Here is a 21,093-nt window from a genome sequence, read left to right on the forward strand (position 1 = left end):
AGCTTGCACCCTCAAGTCCCCTTCTTCCAAACCTGGCCACACCACTATGCAACGTCGTATCCCATGAATCTGTTTTTTTGTTTTGTTTGTTTTTTTTTTACCTGTGAATGCTGGAAAACATCTTTAGCTATGGCATCCAAGTCAGAGGTGTCCTGAATGTTGCGTACATAGTCAGCAACGGCTTTGATCACTACGTCGCAAGGTGGCAAGACCAGCTGGTGGGCCCGGACCTGAGAAAACAAACGCAAGTGTCAACAGTGGATGGTGAGCAACCAGTACCAGGCTAATCTGAATGCAGGAGCCAGAAATTCAACAAGGAGCTACCATCTAAGATCTTATCAGTGCCCCATGATAGTCCACTTGTAAGATCTTGGCCCTAAGACTTTCCTAAGCCGTTCACATTCTGAAGCTCAAGAACTGGATTTTCCTTTCAGTGGATGAAATACAACTCAGCTGCTTAAACTGTGTTGGGTGAAAAGAGCATCTGACAGTCTTCCACCACTTCTGAGAAGTCCAAGACTTGTTTGCGATTAATTCCAAGGCCAGGACCTGCACCCATAACAAGCGAAGCACAAAGCAGCCCAGAGAGAAGGCCTGGAGCCACCATTCGCTCCCTTTCTTTCAACACCAACCAACAAAGATGAAGGCCTGCACAAGTAGAATCTTTAGATTAGAGCCCAGGACTCCCTGAAACTGTAAGCAGAAATGCAGTTACCAAGTCCTTGAATCCACCTTCAAAGGCCAACTTCAGCTCTAACTGGAGAAAAATGGTATCACTGCCTGTTGAGGGGCATGTTTGAGGAAAGTGACAAAGAATATCAAATAAAGAGTAGGAACATCTCATTAGCCAAAAACAGCTGACACTAGAAAAACGTTAAGTTAACAGGTTGAAAAAGAAGACCAGCCACCTAATAAGAGCTTTGCGGTAGGCAGGACAATGACCTCCCAAAGCTGTCCACATCCTCCTCTCCAGAACCTGCAAATATGCTGCATTGCGTGGCAAAATTCAATGAAGGCTGCCTGTCAGCTGACCTCCAAATAAGAATCCTGTCCTGGATTATCCAGACAAGCCCAAGGGAATCACAGGGTCCTCAAAATGTGGAGAAAGGAGGCAGTGATGCAGCATGACAGGGCCTCAGATGCTCGAGGCTGGACGGGCCGGGATCCTCCCGAGAGCCTGCAGAGGGACCAGCCCTTGCATGTTAACATACAAGGAAATGAATGTTGTCTTCATGCCTGTTGACACAACATTCATTCCACAACCCATAATGGATAAAGGAGTAATTTTGACACTCAAGTCTTATTATTAAAGAAATACATTTCATCAGGCTAGAACTGCCATAGAAAATGACTCCTCTGATGCATCTGGGCTAAGCACATTGAAAACCTTCTGGACAGAATTCACTACTCTAGTAAGTGAATGCCATTAAGACCATTCATGATTCATGGGAAGATGTCAAAATATCAACCTTAACAGGAGCTTGGAAGACTTGGTTGATTCCAACCCTCATGAATGGCTTTGAGGGGGTTTAAGACTTAAGTGGAGGAAGTCACTGCAGATGTGGTGGAAATAGCAAGAGAATCAGAATTAGAAGTGGAGCCTGAAGATGTAACCAAATTGCTGAAATCTCATGATAAATCCTGAATAAATGAGGAAGTACTTGTTATGGACAAGCAAAGAAAGCACCTTTTTGAGATGGAATCTACTTCTGGTGAAGATGCTATCAAAGATATCAAAATAAAAGCAAAGGATTTAGAATAGGACATAAGCTTAGTTGATAAAGCAGTGGCAGGGTTTGAGATTAACTCCAATTTCGTAAAACATTTCTACTGTGGGTAAACTGCTATCAAATAACATTGCAGGCTATAGAGAAATCTTTCATGAAAGGAAGAGTCAATTGATGTGACAAACTTGAATGTTGTCCAATTTCCTGAAATGGCCACAGCCACCCCAACCTCCAGCAACCACCACCCTTATCAGTCAGCAGCCATCAGCAAGACCCTCCACCAGCAAAATGATTCCAACTCGCTGTAGACCCAAGCGATCATAGCATTTGAAAGTATTTTTGATTAAGGGATGTATCTTGTGTTTCAGACATAATGCCATTACACTCTTAATAGACTACAGTACTGTGTAAACATTTCTATTACATGTACTGGAAAACCTAAAATTGACATGACTTCTCTATCATTCCCCTCCAGGCCCCTGCTCTCAAAGCCTCCATGTATGTCACGAGGTGGCTGCAGAACAGCAGAGTCCCCTTTGGTAAGTGCCTCTGCCTTTCCAAGTCTGTGCATGAGGAATGCACAAAACAGGGACATGTTCCAGTGAGTTATAACGGTGTATTAGGTTACTGTTATTTTGTTGTTGTTGAGGATCATGATGGTATATTAGCTAACATATCTTAGCTAGACACTCTTTTAAGCGTTTTATGTATAGTACTGTATTAATTCTCACACATCTAATATGGCAGCCCTTGTTTGTGTTAGAGATGGTACCCTCCACAGGGTTCTAAGTGGTCAGTTGTGGCCCACAGGCCACTGGCAAGTGGCGGCAAACCCTTGGCAGCCACGGAGGGCCTGCTGCCCACCACACAATGCCTACTCAGCTGCTGCTGGCCCCCCTGTAGGCAGCAGTACTACTGATGTACAGAATCATGGGACTAGTGGCAGTGAAACTATGGAAACCCTGGGTGATCTGGGCATGCACTGCTGTGGTGGCCTTCACATTCATGACGCACAGTGGGAAGAAAAGAGGAGTCGGCCCAAAGGTATTCAGCCCAGGGTGAGGTCCACAGAATGGCCAGATCCAAGATGTGGCTAGCACCCCAAGCCTGTGGTGGCCTAATGTCACCCGTGCCAGAGGCCAGTCCTCGATCACTCCAAACCCCCTGCTTGAGGGTTCCAAATGAAACAAGCAGGTCTTCCTACCAGGACCTAGGTGAGCTTCTGAAAGAGCACAGAAAAGCAGGCCTCCTGAATTTCCCCAAGTGACTGAACAAAGCAGGTCCCACATGCTTCACAGCATGACGGAGAAGATCTTCTGGGGCAAAGCACAGATGATCTGAATGACAGCACTGACCACTGGCAACCTGCAGAGCTGCCCGACCAAGAAATTGTGAGATGGAAGCAATGCTTGCAGATAAGAAGGGGAAGATGAAAAGCCGGAGCAGGCAAAGACGGTAATGGAACAGGCCATGAATGCTGGAGTGAGGCGAATGACCTCCCTGTCCCACACCCCTCCAAGCATCCTGCATCTGCTGGAGAGCAATAGAAACCACGTGCAGGATGGAGACTTGGCAATGGAGGGGAACAGGGAAGTAGGATATGGTGGTCCCATAGCATCCCGGCTACAAGTTCCTCCGAAGAATGTGGATGGTGACGGTGACTTAGGTGCATCCTTCAAATGTCCTGAAGGAAAGATTGAAGCAACAAATAAGCAATTGTGGGAAGAATTCCAAAGGAGTAAAGAACGCACAGCACAAATCCAAAGTCCGATTGGCGAGAGGCCTCTCTGCAGGGCACAAGGGCACAGTTGGGGAAGGAGCTCGCAAAGCTGCAGCTGAAGCTTCCTGCTCTGCCTGAACTGCACTAAGAACCCATGATGGGGCCTCAGTAGGAGTCCACGCAGGAGGACGCCTACTGCCTGGACCTCGATCAGAGACTTCGCAAGGTGCACTAGTATTTAAACCGCATGTGTCAGACCTGCAACCGCTAGGAATTGAAGGAAGACACTTCCAGTTTTCAGAAGCAGATACTCTTCCATAAGAAAAGGGCCCAGGAAGGCTGGATGGCTGCCAGGCCCACTGAGAGAGCGCTCCAGGAGCTCCAGAAAGAAAATGACCACCACTACGGACAGAAGCTGGCTGACTGTGAAGCCAAGTTTCAGCCTTTCCTGAGTGGCCCTTTGGCTCCTGGGACTCTGCCCAAAACCCACAGGGCCTGAAAGCCCCCAGGAGGACACTGGGCCCCCAGGAGGGAGGCAGGTCACCATGTGAGGGCTTGGGTACAGAGCACCTGCCTGTTTTATTCTATTTCCCCTGTAGTTGGGTCCCGGACACTCAGAGACTTGGCAGAACATCAGCCGCTGCTGCTCCCTTTAGAGCACATTTGGGTACTCTCTTGTTAGTTTAGCTACCGTTCAAGAGTTGATGCTGAAACTGCTCTCACTCAAGTTTGATAGATAGCATTAGGATTGTAAGGTACTGTTTATCAAATGGAGATTGTTTAATATAATTCTTACAAATACACTGATTCCACATCTTTGGGCCCTCCAAAATTATATAGGGTAAGTATTGTATTTTCATTTAGAGAAAGGGCCCCTCTTAACCTCAACATCATTGTGTTTGATATGGATGGGAAGGTTTAAAACAGAGACCATTTCTGATCTATGAGCTGTTACTTGAACATAGTACATTAAACTGGCTGGAATAAACTTTGGTTTGAACACAATGCCAAAATACACTCAAAAACAAGACCATACCACTCAAAGATCATATTTTTAACAGTTTGGTCCTAACCTTTGTGGTTTAATTTAGGGAGGTGGACATTTTGCCACCATTGCTTCTTATTTTGCAACAGGCAGCAGCACCCGGAGAGCCTGGGCCTTGCATAGCAAACAAGTCAGCCTCCCGGGCCAGAGCAGGCAGGAACAGCAACAGGCTTTCCCCAGAAGTAAAGAAGTTCATAGAGAAGGTGCAGGGCCTCCTGTCTCCCAGGGGCATGTGCAGCCCATGACGACGGCTTACACCCAAGACACCACAAGTAACTGGGCAGCCCTGCTTCACTCCCATCCCACTTCAAAAGAAAACAGAACCTGCTGCTTTTGTTCCTGTGGATATCCTTGTCATCACTATCCCCAGCCCTACAACATGCAGCTAAAAGATCCTTGAAGTGAATAGATGCTATAATTAAAGTGTCCCCTAAATCCTTCTGAGTGGCTCAGTAACATCTACCCTCTGGTCCGAAAACACCGGCCGTTTATAATTTGCTGACCATGCAGCTGCCCTCCCCACCAGCCACCCTCCACCACCCCACTTCGCAGGCAGCTCTGAGCCTGTGCAGAGAAGCTTGCTTCCCTCCTGGATGGCTCCTAATCTAGCCTTCTAAATCCAGTCCAGGATGAGCTCCCTGACGTCTTCTTTAATCCTTAGGGTCAGGACCTGGTGTGCATTTGCTACCCACGTGCAGGAGGAGTCAGAGGTGCTGTCCTAAGGGCTTGGTCCCATCAACAAACCCCACCCCTGCCACATGAGAAAGTGGCTGGAGACAGAAATGCAACACCACAGGGACATATGGATGGACTTTACATGAGACATTTTAAATTGAAGAAGATAGATTGGAGAGTTGTAATATATCTTTATTTAAAAATAACAGGGAATCTTGGTACTAAAAGGTATTCTAGGATAAATCCTTTAGAAACTTGTTAAGTGTTTTAACATGATAAAAGCATATATGTATGAGAAGTTAATTTATATGCTATCTATCTACACAACTCTATATATACATATATATATATATATATATATATACACACACACCTGTATAAACACCACACACAAAGGTAGTTATCAATATACTTACAAGTGGGAAAAAAACACATCAAGACTTGTTTGTCCATGAAAAGCATCATCAGCAGTGTTGCTAAACTTTCCCTGAGATTCTAAAATAGCACATGGTTCATCTCATCACAGCAGTAACTACGCAAGAGGGTTAAAGTAATTTGTCCTTGCCTATTCATAAAAACAAAATTAACACTCAAACTAAACAAGTGAAGTGTCTGCTGCTTAGAGACAGTGTATAAAATATTGTAATTTATGTCCCATTTATTTCCTCCTCTGCTTTCTTTAATCAGTTTTTTTAAATCTTAGCCCAAAAACTTAACATTAAAAAAAAAAAAGTCAAATAAATTGCGACATATCTAGAGCTAGAACCATATGTACATTCTATCTCTAAGGAGAGTAAGTAAACTTAATTAACAAGCAAACGCTTATGATCAATTGCTTTTTTCACATCACTGTGTAGCAATTTCACTAATTGTGACTGAAATTTTACTTGCTTTGTAGGTCAAGAAAATAATTTAGGGCTGGAAAAGGCCTTTGAAAGATTCAACCTACCCCTTTACTTCCAGGCAGAATCATTAAATAATAAATAGATACTGTTTGGGTGGAAATTGATCACTGTCTCCATGCAAAAATATCCTCTTATGTGAAAGATTTTCACTTTTAGCGTCATCTTTCCCCAAATCTCCTCATCATTTCCTACTGAAAAACATGTTCTGCAGTCTTCTAAACATCACTGACAGACGGATATAGCTGAATGCAGAATGCCACCAAACCTGACCCAGGCAAGCATGCCACAGGGCTATCTCCCTGACATATCACAATCCATGAGCGGTGGTGCCCCATTGTCACCCATTACAATTTCTTGCCCTTTGGCCACTCTTGACAACCTTTGTTTTGTTTTTTAAAAAAAAACCTCCAAGAGGCTGCAATCTTGGGGTTGGGTCAGTGGTGTGGGCACCAGCCTGGCCACACTACTGGGCCTGTTCCCCGAATGGGTGGTGCTGGGAGCACTGGCTGGACTTCTGCTGTGGCCACGCAGGGTGAGCCCCTGGCCTCATCTCCAAGCAGCTTGACAACCCCAGGCATAACTTTCAGAACAAGCAGTATGTGTTCTCACCAATCTATCTATCAGGCCCATGTTAGGGGTGAAGAGTGGAGGCTGGCACCCATACTACATACTACAAGGACACAGAAGTCCATGGAAACCCTGTCAGGCACGTCCTCAAAGGGGACTTCAATGGGAAGCCCTCACTGAAGCTGCCTGGTGACTACTCCAGACAGAAAAGATCTTTGATGCTTTAGAGCCACTGATTTCAGTGAATTATTTCAGGCACTCAAGGGGCGTCTTAAGGAAGCTAAGAAACAACTACACTATAACAACATTTGAAATCCAAAGAAAACAATCTCTTCCTGGTTCCTGAAAGCAAAATAATAAATAATTTAGCCCCTGCTAAAGAAGCATTTATTTATTTATTCACTGTTTTCTAATATTTCACTGCTTAAAAATCTGCAGTCTCACTCTTGGTTACATCTTTAAAATCAAACATTTTTTTCTATAGCTGTGAATTCATTTAAATGAAGTTACCATGTAATATTCCAACTGTTAAATCAAACCCAACATGCCACAGTACTCAAATGATTCAATAAAATCCAATATTCCTTTTCATATAACATGTTGACTGAAAACTCTTTCAAAGCTTTCTAAAATGTACCACTAGACAGGATCATTTGACAGGGTCTGACCTAATCTCTAAAATCCACTGGGTCATATTCCTGTGGGATGTATAAGCTAATTAAATATACCATACAAAACAATGATTAAATGATTTTGAGACTGTTGGTGCCACTGCTCCCAAAGTGTCTCTCAGCTGCTCATTTAAAATGCAAATGAATATAAATACAAGTTTCACAAAGTATCATTGCTGAAGCAGAACTGATCCACTTCATTACCAAGTGGAAAACAGTGAAGGGGAAGTACTCTGCATTTTGGCAATTTCAAGGAAGGGAAATGGAAGCTCGATTTGGTCAATATTCATTCATGGATGAGGCCTGTGCTAGAAAAGGAACACAGAACCACCCTTCAAATTTCCTGACTTCGAGAAACTCACATTCTTCTTGGTGACAAAATGTTGCCCCAGTCTAGGACACAGTGGAGCACAGGTCTGGGGGCTGAGGAGGGAGAAATGCTTCCTTGGTCATCCAAGGTGGGCAAAGCTCAAAGTGTAGTCCCCAAGAAACTGTCACCACCACAGTCCTTGGCCCCAGCACTCTCTGCTTTTGACCAAGCCCTCCAAGGTACAGAATCACCAAATGTACCCTGCAGGCCCAAGGTTTTCTAGTACAACAGTCAAGAGAAAGGAAAACACATAGACCCCAGAATTGTCAGATACCACTAATAGTCACGCTTTCAAATTTCTTGAAACGTTATGACACATATGAGCATTCTGTACACATTTGCCTAAATAAAGATTTGAAAGGCTGTTAAAATGCAATTAATCACAAATAATGCTAAGTGTGACCATCACTCCAAAGATGGAAACTGCTATGCACGTATACTGAAGTACCTAAAGGATTTAAACTGAACAAAGAAAAGTTCTTCATCCCATTTTACAGGCCTAGAGCCTAGGACGAAAAGGCAGGTAGGCCAGAGGTGGCTTCAGCTGTCCTACTGGAACCTGGGCTCCAACGTGCAGTGACAGGATCTCTTTACAAAAAAGTGCCACCAGTCCAAGGAGGAAACTGTAGTGTACTGTGGTCACCTTCCCTTCTTGGGGGAATACCTGTCATGTATTCTAATCGTTTTGAGGGCTGTGTACCCAGGCTGTGCCCTAAGGATGCATCCTCCATTTAATCCTCACAACTCTATGAGTAGTCACTGTTAAAATCCCCATCTTATAGAGGAGCTTACTAAGTATCCACCACAGCCAACCAGGTGAGTGGCTGAGTGGACTCTACACACTTAGCCACAGCACTGTGGTCTTTTTATCTTCCATTCAAAATTGCGCCTTTTTTTAAGTGTTGAAATGTGCTTATTTAATGAAAAGATGGTAGACGGTGAATTCCTTTTTCTTCCAATATTCTTATTTAGAAAAATTAAGAGTTGGCAACACAACAGTAGTCTTCCAACTTTTTTTTTTTTTAACAGATACGTGGAATTCAAATCACTGCTACAGATGAAGAGAGTCACTGAGAAATTCTAAACAGGGGAATGATGAGATCAGACCTGAATTTAAACAGATCATTTTGTTAGCCATGTGGAAGATGGACAGCTGAGGAAAAGATCAGCAAAAGGGAGGGTCCATGGCTCCTGCATGAATCCCAGCAAGCAGTGACTGAAACAGAAGTAAGGAGAGGATGTGGCAATTCAGGAAATATCAAAGCAGATGCAGGAAGGGGAAGAATCAAAGATGACTCCCAAGTTCTACCTTGGATGAATGGCAGGGTCGGTGGTGGCACTAGGTGGCAAGCACAGTACAGGAGGACAAGCCAATTTAGAGAAAATGAAGACATTTGTAAATCAGAAATGCCAAATCTGATGTGCAGGTGCAACATCCAAGTAGAGAGGACTGGGCGGAGAGCTCAGTGAAGGGGACTTGTCTGGAGAAATATATTTCATGGTAGCTGAGACTTCAGCACAGATCTGCCAGGAGAGTGTGAGAATCACAGTACAGATGGAACCCGTAGGAGGCAACAGAGGCGAGGAGGAAAAAAAGAAAGACTACAGAACACAGACATGTGGAAAGCCAAGCAGGAGGGCCCCGGTGAGGAGAGGAGGATTATGATGAGGCTGAAAACCATCCACAAGATCAGCTCACACAGCCATCCGTGGTCTTGACAAAAGCAATCTTATGACAATGAGATTAAAGAGAAGGAAGTTAAGCGTTGGGGATGTGACAGGAGCTACCACTGGAAACACAAGATGGTAGTCAGAAGAATATGGGGCAGATCTGTTCATATTTACAACTGAGGGCCAAGAACCAAAAGAGAGGGAGAGATTACACAGAGGTCCCACCAGATGTGTTCAATGACAAACGCTCAAGAAGGCCAGGAATACTCTGGTGTCAGGCTAGAAAAGAAAGAAGTAAAAATGGGAAAATAAATGTGTATATGAGGAAAGAGAAGTTGAGGAAGACCATGCCTGAAGGTGTCAATATTCTGGCATAAAGAACCTGCTAAGAGAAAGCAGTGTGAAATAGAGCAGAGGCCCAGGAGAGAGTGATGAATGTTCACAGTAACTGGGAAGGAGAATAGAATCATACTGCCCACATGGAGGGGCTGCCTACAGTCAGACACCAGCATTTTTTAAATCAGTTTTACTGAAGTACTTCACATGGAATAAAATCCATCAATTTTAGCATATAATTCAATGAGTTACAACACGTGCCTCCAATACTGTAACTACTATCACAATCAAGAAAATATCACATTCCCATCACCCCAGAGTCCCACTGTGTCCATTTCCCACTGCAGTTCCAGACAACCACAAGTCTACTTTCTATCACTATTGTTTTGCCTTTTCTAGAGTTTTACATAAATGTGATCAGACAGATTTCCTTTGGGTTTGACTCTTTGCTTAAGGTAACACTTTGGGACGCAAAATTATTGCAAAGATTAATAGTATATTTTTAGATCACATATCTAATAATAGACTTGAATCTGGATTATATTAAAAATCCTTAGAATGCAGGCCAGCTGCAGTGGCTCATGCCCATAATCCCAGCACTTTGGGAGGCCTAGGTAGGTGGATCACTTGGGGTCAGGAGTTCAAGACCAGCCTGGCCAACATGGTGAAACTCCGTTTCTACTAAAAATACAAAAATTAGCTGGGCATGGTGGCGCACACCTGTAGTCCCAGCTGCTCGGGAGGCTGAGTCAGAAGAATTGCTTGAACCTAGAAAACGGAGGTTGCAGTGAGCTAAGATCACGCCACTGCACTCCAGCCTGGGCGACAGAGCGAGGCTCTGTCTCAAAAAACAAAAACAAAAACCCTTAGAACTCAATGATGAAAAGACAAATAACCCAATTTTAAAATGAGCAAAGGATTTGAAGAGACATTTATCCAAAGAAGGTCTGAAAATGATGAATAAGCACGGGAAAAGATATTCAACATCATCAGTCGTCAAAGAAATGCAAATCAAAACAAAAATGAGAAACCTCATTAAGCTCACTAAGATGGAGAAAATTAAAAAATAGACAATAACAAGCATTGGTAAGGATGTGGAGAAATCAGAACCTTTACACGTTGCTGGGGGGAATGTAAACTGTGCAGCTGCTGTGGAAAACAGTTTGGTGGTTCCTCAAAAAGCTAAGCATAGGTCAATTACAGTGGCTCATGCCTGTAATCCCAGCACTTTGGGAAGCCAAGGCAGGCAGATCACTTGAGGTCAGGAGTTTGAGGCCAGCCTGGCCAACATGGTGAAACCCCATCTCTACTAAAAATACAAAAATTAGCCAGGCGTGGTGGCACACACCTGTAATTCCAGCTACTCAGGAGGTTAACGCAAGCAAATCACTTGAGCCCGGGAGGCAGAGGTTGCAGAGAGCCAAGATCATGCCACAGCCTGGGCAAAGGAGTGAGACTCTAAAAAAGTGAGTCTCAAAAAAAAAAAAAGAAAAAAGAAAAGAAAAAGAAAGAAAAAAAATATCTAAGCATAGACCTACTACATGACTCAGCAATTCTACTCCCAGCCATATACACATGGAAAATGAAAACATCCACATAAAAACTTATACACAAATGTTCATAGCAACATTATTTATGATTGCCAAAAGGTACAAATAACCCAAGTGTCTACCAACTGATGAAGAGAGCAATAAAATGTCATATATTCACACAATGGTATATCATTCAGTCATTAAAAAAAAAAATGCAGTAGGGTGGGTGTGGGGCTCATGCCTGTAATCCCAGGACTATGGGAGGCCGAGGTGGGAGGATGCTTGAGGCCAGGAGTTCGAGACCAGCCTGGGCAACATGGTGAAACCCTGTCTCTAAAAAAAAAATAAAACATTAGCCCAGTGTGGTGGTACACGCCTATAGTCCTAGCTACTAAGGAGGCTGAGGCAGGAGGATTGCCTGGGCCCAGAAGTTCAAAGTTACAGTCAGCTATGATCGTGCCACTGACTGCACTCCAGAGTAGGAGACAGTTTCTTTTCTTTTCTTTTTTTTAAAAAAGGAATAAAGTACACATGTTACAACATGGAAAAACCTTGAAAGTACTATACTCAGTGAAAGAAGACAGACATAAAGACCACATGTTGTGTGATTCTATTTATAAATGTCCAGAATAGGCAAATCCATAGAGGCAGAAGTCATATTAGTGGTTGGCCAAGGGGTTGTAGAGGGAAAGAAGTGGAGAGTGACTGCCGATGCGGACATGGCTTCTTTTTGGGGTGACAGGGGCTAGAGTCTCAAAGACACAGCAAGAGGGCCAGGAAGAGAAGTTGACCCTGGACAAGGCCTGTGAGCAAGAGATATAAGAAACCAAGATGCTGGACATAGCTGGGACTGCTGCTGGCAAGCCCTCTGCTTCTTTTTATTTTTTGTGGAGATAGGATCTTACTCTGTCGCACAAGCTGGAGCACAGTGGCACAGATCAAGGCTCACTGCAGCCTTGATATCCCAGGCTCAAGCAATCCTTCCACTTCAGTCTGTCAAGTAGTTGGGACTACAGGGGTATGCCACCACACCCAGCTAGCTTTTTTATTTTTTTATAGAGATAGGGTCTCACTATGTTACCCAGGCTGGTCTCGAACTCCTGAACTCAAGTGATCTTCCCACCTCGGCATCCCAAAGTGTTAGGATTACAAGCATGAGCCACCATACCCAGCACAAGCCCTCTGTTTCTGACCAAGAATGTCTTGGAAGGAACTTGCCTGGCACCAAATCTGGTGCCAGATTTGGCTGGGCAGGGGGTGGTGGCAGTTCCCAGGCAAAATGTCTTAAGGGTGATATTCTCTAGGTTGAGGAGCCCTCAGTGTACAGTTAGCGTGCAACAACAGTGTCTGATCTGCCATGAGTGGAGGGGGAAGACATAGGACTAGGACTAGGACACGGCACTAATTCACACATGTCACCATGGCATTCAGAGGAAGGTGAATATGCTAAGCAGAAAGTGATGGAGAAAGCCTGGTTAGAAACAGGGCTGACGTTTTGAACTCACAGAGTAGGAAGTAAGCTAGAAAATGTTTACACACTCGTTTTGAAGACTGACATTATGCTGCTTATTTAAAATAAAACTAGAGCATTCTAGGTCTAAGCACAGTCACCAGGCCGGGCGCAGTGGCTCATGCCTGTAATCCCAGCACTTTGGGGAGGCCGAGGCGGGTGGATCACCTGAGATCAGGAGCTCGAGACCAGCCTGGCCAACATGGCGAAACCCCATCTCCACTAAAAATACAAAGATCAGCCAGGCGTGGTGGCACACGCCTGTAGTCCCAGCTACTTGGGAGGCTGAGGCAGGAGAATCACTTGAACCCAAGAAGCAGAGGTTGCAGTAAGCCAAGATCATGCCACTGCACTCCAGCCTGGGTGACAGAGCAAGACTCCGTCTTAAAATAATAATAATAATAATAAAGCACAGTTAGCAAAGACACTATTGCTGAGCTTCTCTTTGCTTGCTCTACTCTAGTTCTCTCTCCCAGAGATACCGTAAGTGCCAGCACTACCAACACGGTATCTTTCAGATCCCACTCAGACTGTGTCTTGTCTTTCCCTTGCTGGCCTCTGTTCCTGCTCCTGCTGGCAGGGTCGTCCATTCCAGGTCAATCAGGAAGAATCCTGCTTGGCAGTCCCACTCACTCCATGGGAGGAGCCAAACTAAAAGCAATCCTGTAACAAGGAAGGAGCATAAACCTCCCACAACTTGTATCCCTTTCTTCCCAGCAATATGACTGGAGACCTACTCCTAATCTGTGAATAAAAGACAGAAGCTGGGTGTGGTGGCGCACACCTGTAGTCCCAGCTACTTGGGAGGCTGAGGCAGGAGAAGGAGAATCACTTGAGCCCAGGAGTTTGCGTCTGTACTGCACATGATCACACCTGTGAACAGCCACTGCACTCCATCCAGCCTGAGCAACAGAGCAAGACCCTGTCTCTTAAAAAAAAAAAAAAAAAAAGAGAGACACAGAAAAACTATTCTTGAGCCCCAAGAGATTCCAGCAGATTCCTCAGAATTCTAAGCTTTCCAGTTTTATTTTAAAACAAACAGGCAATAGAGGACACAGACTGGAAGATATAAACAAGCAGAAATCCTTTTGAGTTCAGTTTGTATTTTAAATTATTTCATTTAACAACTCCACATATAAATTAAAAGGAGCAAATAACAAATTTCTTATTAAATGCAGGTTTTCAAGACTTAAAAGCTTAAAATCCAGTACAATGAATCTGTATACATTAACCATTAAGAACATTTAGCTAATGTCACATGCATGATACATCACATGCATGATGATGGCGACAATGATGAGCACCACTAGCAAGATAGACATTTTTATTACACTTCGAAGGATCAAATATCAATCTGTCTAAAGTGGTTATCTCCGAGAAGTGGGATTATAAGTACCTTTCATTTTCACATGACATATTTCTGTACTGATTAAATTGTTTCTTATTATTTTTATAATAAAAAAGAATTTTTAAAAAGATAACATAGGCTTCTATTTAAAACAGTAAAAATGCAACAGAAATATGAAGACTACAAAGATTAACAAAATCAGAGGGTTCAGTCAAACTACGTCATCTTGCCTGTCTCTCTTTTTTTCCCCAATAGACTATGTTTAAAAAAACAAAAAACAAACAGAAGAATGTTTTAAATTTACTTACCTTTCAGGCCCCTAACATTATATTTTCTAAAGCTAAATAAGTACTTAGATTTTAGGAAGTTTTTCTTAGCTCTTACTAAACTATTATAATATAACGACTTATTAAGAAAAAAATATATGAAGTGAACTTCAATTAACACTAACATGTAAGGAGAAATTCCTTCTTTGGAGGGTTCACAGAATTCAGAACTACCCCCTCCTGCTATGACAATATAGGTGAAAGTGAGAAATAAACAAAGTTCATCTTTCTATTTATTTACAGTTTATACCCAAGTTAATTTTTTAAAAAAAGATTTCAGAAAGATCAAGTCATCTGATCACTGACCTAGCTCCAGCAAGGTTACATGGTAAATGCCACACACAATGAAGCCTCAAAGTGCCTGAAATGCTACAGCTCTTCTCGGACAAAAGCTGGCTCCAGGCACTGCATGAGACCTACCGGGACCTCTAGCCCTAGTCCAGAGACAGGCACCATGCACAGCGGTCACTAGGACCACAGGCTGGGCAGCAGCTGCAACAGCCACCCAGGTGTCCATCTGGGAAGCCCAAGAGAGAGGACTGTTCAGTTCCTCTTTGTCTCAAAGGGCCAGTCTACTAGACTGGCCCACTGTGGGGTCTGCTGTGTGTTCCAACCCTGGAGGTGACACAGTCCCTGCGATGAGAAGGCCAGACTGACGGCCCTACCATCGTTGCTCCTGGAGATCCTGATGCTACCCTCCTCGCTACTCTCTCAGAGCCAGACCCAACTGCTGGCCCTAAAGGACATGTTTTAAAAGTACCACTCAATGACTTCTGGTTGAAGACAATAAGATATAAAAAATATAGTTAAAGATACCCCTGGGAAAAATTCGAGGTGAATGGCCAGGCACAGTGGCTCACGCCTATAATCTTAGCACTTTGGCAGGCTGAGGCAGGCGGATTGCGTGAGCTCAGGGGTTTGACACCAGCCTGGGCAACAAGGTGAAATCCCGTCTCTACTAAAATACAAAAAATTAGCTGGATGTGGCAACAGCGTGTACCTGTAGTCCCAGCTACTAGGTAGGCTGAGGCAGGAGAATTGCTTGAACTCAGGAGGCAGAGGCTGCAGTGAGCTGAGATCGCACCACTGCACTCCAACCTGGGCAAGGGAGCAAAACTCCGTCTCCCAAAAAAAAAAAAAAAATGGAGGTGAATCTAAAAGTTTTCTTGATATAGCCTGATAGATTGCCCCCGGTATACGGGTGCCTCACGGAAAGATAATGCTGGTAAAAGATTACCAAAATAAGTGAATCAGAGTGGTAAGGTGATAAATACACAAAGACATTTAAGTCAAAAGGAAGAAATGCCAGGGCTAGGAATTAGAGGGAGCTCCTAAGATGATGTAGAAGAAAGCAAGAAGAGTACTTTAGGGGAAGCTCCAAGAGAGGATCATACAGAGAAGATGGCGTTCCATGAATGAGGGTGCAGCCTGGCCCAGGACCCAGCCTGGCCCTAGGATAACTAGCTGATGGGGTCAGAAAGGGCTGGGGGAGGACAAGTACTTCTAGGGGAGGCTCACCATGCAGAAAAGGGGTCTTTCAAAAAGACTGGGAACTGCAGTGTAAACAGAGTAAAACCGACTAAACCTAACTAGAAAGTAGAACTGCTGGTAGTGAAGTCTCAGGAAAGGATCAGTCCATATAAAATCTGCAAGCTGGGGTGTCCCAGACAAGGAGGCAAAAGGAGCTCGAAGGGCTCAGTGGTTGGGAATACTTGGCCATCACAAACAACTGGCATGGATGGAAACTCAAAATATATGAAATTGAATATGAAGTTAAGGAACACAAAAACCACTAAAATGAATACAATGACCTGAAACTAAACAGGTCCAACTTAAATGTTATTATGCCCAAATACGAGGTCAATAGGATGTAGAACACCCAAGTGACAAAAAGCCTTCTGTAAAGTGTTTTAAAAACCCGATTCAAGAAAACCAGAGGCAACAAGAAACATGTTTTTTTAAAAAAATAAAGCCAGCAAACATCTATAAAACATTTTTAAAAATTAAAACAACAAAATGCCCACCCAAAATAAAAAATTCCCGTAACCAGTTAGGACACAAAATCATACAATTTTTAAAACCCCAAAAATCACATTTTGAAAAACTGCTCACTTAGCACATGTCTACAGCCAGGGGGCCCTGCCCAGGGTGGACTGCCACAGCCGCAGGCCGCCTCTGATGAGTACAGGCCACACCAGCTATGCAGGGCACCCACAGGCTCACTAAACCTTATGTCCAGGCAGACCGAATGGCCGGCCACTCCCAGGGCACAGGAGGAGGCAGGCATGGGGGCACCACCTGAAGGGACACAGAGGCTGGGCTTGGGACTGGAGCCCATGCTCTGCAGGCTCAGCTCTCTGGGTACCAGGCTGCCTGACGCCTTCCATTTCTCTCATGCAACACTGCCAGCCACACTAAAACCATGAAAGGAGCACAGCGGCCCAGAGCAACACAAACAGTGGGAGCCTCTTCGAAAGACCAATATGCATCCAGCCCACTTTTCATTACTGTAAATACAATCACAAATCTTCCTAATTATAACACTGAGTCCAAAAACACATTGAAAGGATATTCAATGTATTTTCCTTATTAAAGATATGACCCTTTTAAGAAATATTGCCATTGGAAAAAGTTTAAATGAGCGAGGAAATGAGATGCACTCCTGGAATGCCTTCCCCATTGTTTGGGAGGCATTCCAGGAGTGTATCTCAACTCTTCCAGGTACATAAAAGATTCTCTTATGTTTCCAATCAAACAGAGTAACTTACTTAGAGCAAAGTAAGATAAACGCAGCCTCAGGCTTGGGTGTCTGTGCAGCCCTGGGGTTTTACCCATCCTGGCCCAGCCTGCTCTGTATCATCTGCTGCCAGGCTCCCTGTTCTGCAGGACCTGGGCCTGGGTAGAGACAGAGGTCGCACTCCAGCCCAGCCTCTAGGCATCTCCGGGACTGCAGCGAGGAATCTCAACAGCAGGTCTCCCGAGGAATAGGGAGTAACACATAACTCTTGTTTTCTTTCTCTCATTATAGAATTGACCACATCTTAGAAGCTATCTGACCCCTAACCCCATCCTACAATTTTACATGTTACATGAAATGGCCCAAGTGTTCTGAACATAAATGAAGTAGTCTTCGCATCTAAACCTAAGAAATTCGATGCCCACCTTACTAGCAGCTCTTAAGGTTACCATTGAGGTATGAAAAAGTCACCTTACGTCCTATTTCCTACTGTCTTCTACCAATTTTAGGTTCTGAGTATGTCTAACATTGCATTCATAATCTAGTAATAAGCACGATCTACTACTAACTAATAAGGCAGGACAAAACAGAATTTGGCTCCCATCCTAGCTTTCCTCTCTGCAGATATTACCCAATGATTTAACAGTTGTTCTCCCTTGTGCTTCTGAGCCCGCAGAGCCCCAAAGCAGATGTGCTATTCTTTCAACACAACCAGGGCTGTGGACAGTCAGGGAGGACTTCACAATTTCTAACTGATGTAGCTGGTTCGATGACAGTCAGAGTTAAAAATTTACAGTGAATGAATGAATGCATGTAGTGAAATTGGTAAAGACACACGTTTAAAAGATGAGTCTAAGGATGCTACTTATAAAGAAAACAAATAAAAATTCATAGTGCTGCCAACATACTGAAGATTTGGAATCACATAAATTATCAACTACTGATGACTTCCTATCCATGGTATTTTGTGATTTTCATCAGATGGTAAAAAGATGAAATTTTCTCATGATTTTTATTGGTTCCCTTTCTAACCGAGTATACTGGAAAAATAGCTGTTAAGGACACGTGACTTTGCATCTTCAAGCTTAAGCCTCGTTGGTCCATCCCTTTTATCATATTATATTTGTACTATTTTGCCAAAGCCAAATTTATTATTGTTCACAGAGGGCTGGTGTTCTATGAAGTTAATATCTAATCAATTCAAAGCACCTCTTAAAATGCAATACCCTAATCTTAAACCTCTCATCATTTCAACATAATACAAAAACACAAAGAATATTTCAGAAAATAAAACTCAGAATATTATGGAAGATATGTAACAACTATCCAAATTTTCAAAAGATGCAATTGGTTTTACAACTGGGGAAAAACAAAGAGACTAAAATAGCAGGTGGGATACATACAATTCTGTAGCACATCCATCAGTCGTGCTCATGGGGAGTAAAACCACATCCAATTTCCCCTATGTATATTAAAATCACTGAAATGGTGCTGCATACAAAAATGTGAATGAAGGGTCAAAACATTAAAGTGAGCCGGGTGCTGTGGCTCACACCTGTAATCCCAGCACTTTGGGAGGCCAAGGTGGGTGGATCACCTGAGGTCAGGTGTTCGAGACGAATATGGACAACATGGTGAAACCCTGCCTCTACTAAAAATACAAAAATTAGCTGGCGTGGTGGCAGGCGCCTGTAATCCCAGCTACTTGGAAGGCTGAGGCAGGAGAATCACTTGAACCCTGGAGGCAGAGGTTGCAGTGAGCCGAGATCTCACCCCTGTACTCCATCCTGGGTGACAGAGCAAGACTCTGTCTCAAATAAAAACATTAAAGTGGCTAACAAATGCAATTTCTGAACTTATCTCAAAACCAGGTGCACTTGCATTTCATGTGTGACTTTAAAATCCTACAACTTATCAAGTCATCTGAAAAATAATTTAGGATTTCTTCTCCAATATGCCATAAAAGTACTCAGCTAATATCAAAATGCATGCATAAAGCTTGACTGGATCTCGATCAAAAAAAAAAAACCTATAAATGACTCTGAAAAAATTTGAATATGGGCTTAATATTAAATGATATTAGACACTACACTCCAGCACAGGTGACAGAGCAAGACCCTGTCTCAAAAAAAAAAGATATTAAAGAATTATTAATTTAGTTGATGTCATAGGAGTAATATGATAAAGTAACAAAATGTCCTTATTTTTAGGAAGTGATGGAGCAAGCTGAAGTGGTGGAGCAAGCTGACATTTTCATGGGTAAAGTGTCATATCTGCAACTTACTTCCAAATAGTTTTTGTTAAACAAAACAAAATACAGACATATACTTTATGGCAAAATGTTTATAATTGTTGAACCAAGATGGTGGATATACGGATACACATTTCTCTATTCTTTCCACATTTTAATACTTAAAGATTTTCTCAACAAAATTTAGGAAAAACACACATATAATGATGTTATTCACTTGGCAATAGATTGAGCTGGTTTTCCAATAATTCTTCAAACAGCTCTTTACTTCTAACCCTGTGACATATGAAGCAGGGCTAGTTTAACTTAGACATACACATATAGCCAGAAACCTTGGGAGTATCTCACTCCTGCTCTTCAAAACAAAATAAATCTTGTAGGAAACAAGCTTTCATTTGTGTCTCACTTACAAAAGCATAATGCTTAACAGAGCTACTGAGCACAGGTGCAGTGCTCTTAAGTCCAGCTGATTACACGCTGCATTTCCCCAATCCACATTTCAATCATGGCATCACCAGAAGCTTAGAGTCCGAATGACAGATCACATCACTTCATTCACGAAAACATACAGGAGGGATTCTATGGCCAGAAATGTAATTTCTAATAAGAGAAGAAAAACTAATTTTTGAACAAGAAGTTGAAAACAGTCCATACCAAACCCCATTAGGGTGAAAAGGAGAACATTTTATAGCATGCCAGAGATGAAAAAGAAAAAGCATGCCAGAGATGAAATAGCAGGGAACAAAATGAAAGGAGGAAAGGAATTCTACTTCAGCTTTTGGGTATCACCAGAGTTAAAGGTAAATTAAAATGTAGGAAGAAAAACTCCCATTTGAAACTAGCCACCAATTAAAATTGTTTATGGAGGGAGGGTAATTACGACAACATTCAAAATTTTACAGCCCTTCGGAAAACACCCAATTTAACCGCCACTCTTTACTGTAAGGAAGCAGTCCCAGGGTGGGAAGCAGATACAAAGTCTAGGTCCCCATCTTCCTAATTCCCCAAGTCAAGAAAGGCACTTGAACTGACAAATGATCATTACAATCACAGGAGTCACTAACAAGTCCAAGCTGAAGTTTTCCAGTGCCTCGTGCCAATCTCACTCATTACTCCTATGCTCACATCAAACACAGACACTTCCACTGCAGAAAATCAGAATTAAGTGCCTCATCTCTGATGTTTATTACTATCACAAACAGGAAGGGAATCAAAAGGGAGAAAAAGAATATTAAGTTTTAATAAAATAGTACAAATGGATCACTTCCATTTGAGTCTCCCTCATCATCCAAAAAGCTTTATAAACTATTTTATAATTGTAGAAAATTAGTTATGAAATTTATCAACTATGCAAAGATGTTGCTCTAAGTGACAAGTAACTATACTACCTAAAGAAAAAATTAAAATTTTTAAGTAAGAAAATTAATATATAAAACATCAGCTCGAAGATTTCCTTCTATCTAGGTACACAGCACAAAGAATTCCTTAAGGGAAATTTTCAAGGACATTTATACATTTACCTAACATATAGGTGTTGAGAACAAGGGATGGTAGCATTGTTGCTTGCTTTTTAAGGCAGTGCAGATCCTGAAATTATGGGAAAACATGATATTGCTAACTTTGTAGCATCACCAATAAAGGGCCTAACATGTTATTAAAGTAATAGCAAACTCACAGTTGATTATTACAAATGCTAGAAAAA

The 21,093-nt window shown here is 42.7% G+C and overlaps 1 protein-coding gene across 9 annotated transcripts in view; it reads right to left on the reverse strand.

Moving 5' to 3' along the window:
- The window catches only part of FAM120A (family with sequence similarity 120 member A), a 113,987-nt gene that overhangs the window by 68,381 nt on the left and 24,513 nt on the right, over positions 1-21,093 (reverse strand). For all 9 annotated transcript variants that reach the window (XM_034967765.3, XM_055091743.2, XM_034967759.3 and 6 more), the window contains exon 4: positions 102-230. In XM_034967765.3, the coding sequence (XP_034823656.1) occupies positions 102-230 (129 nt within the window). The remainder of the gene's footprint in view (positions 1-101; positions 231-21,093) is intronic.

Source organism: Pan paniscus, chromosome 11 (assembly GCF_029289425.2).
Source record: "Pan paniscus chromosome 11, NHGRI_mPanPan1-v2.0_pri, whole genome shotgun sequence".
Lineage (NCBI taxonomy): Eukaryota > Metazoa > Chordata > Mammalia > Primates > Hominidae > Pan > Pan paniscus.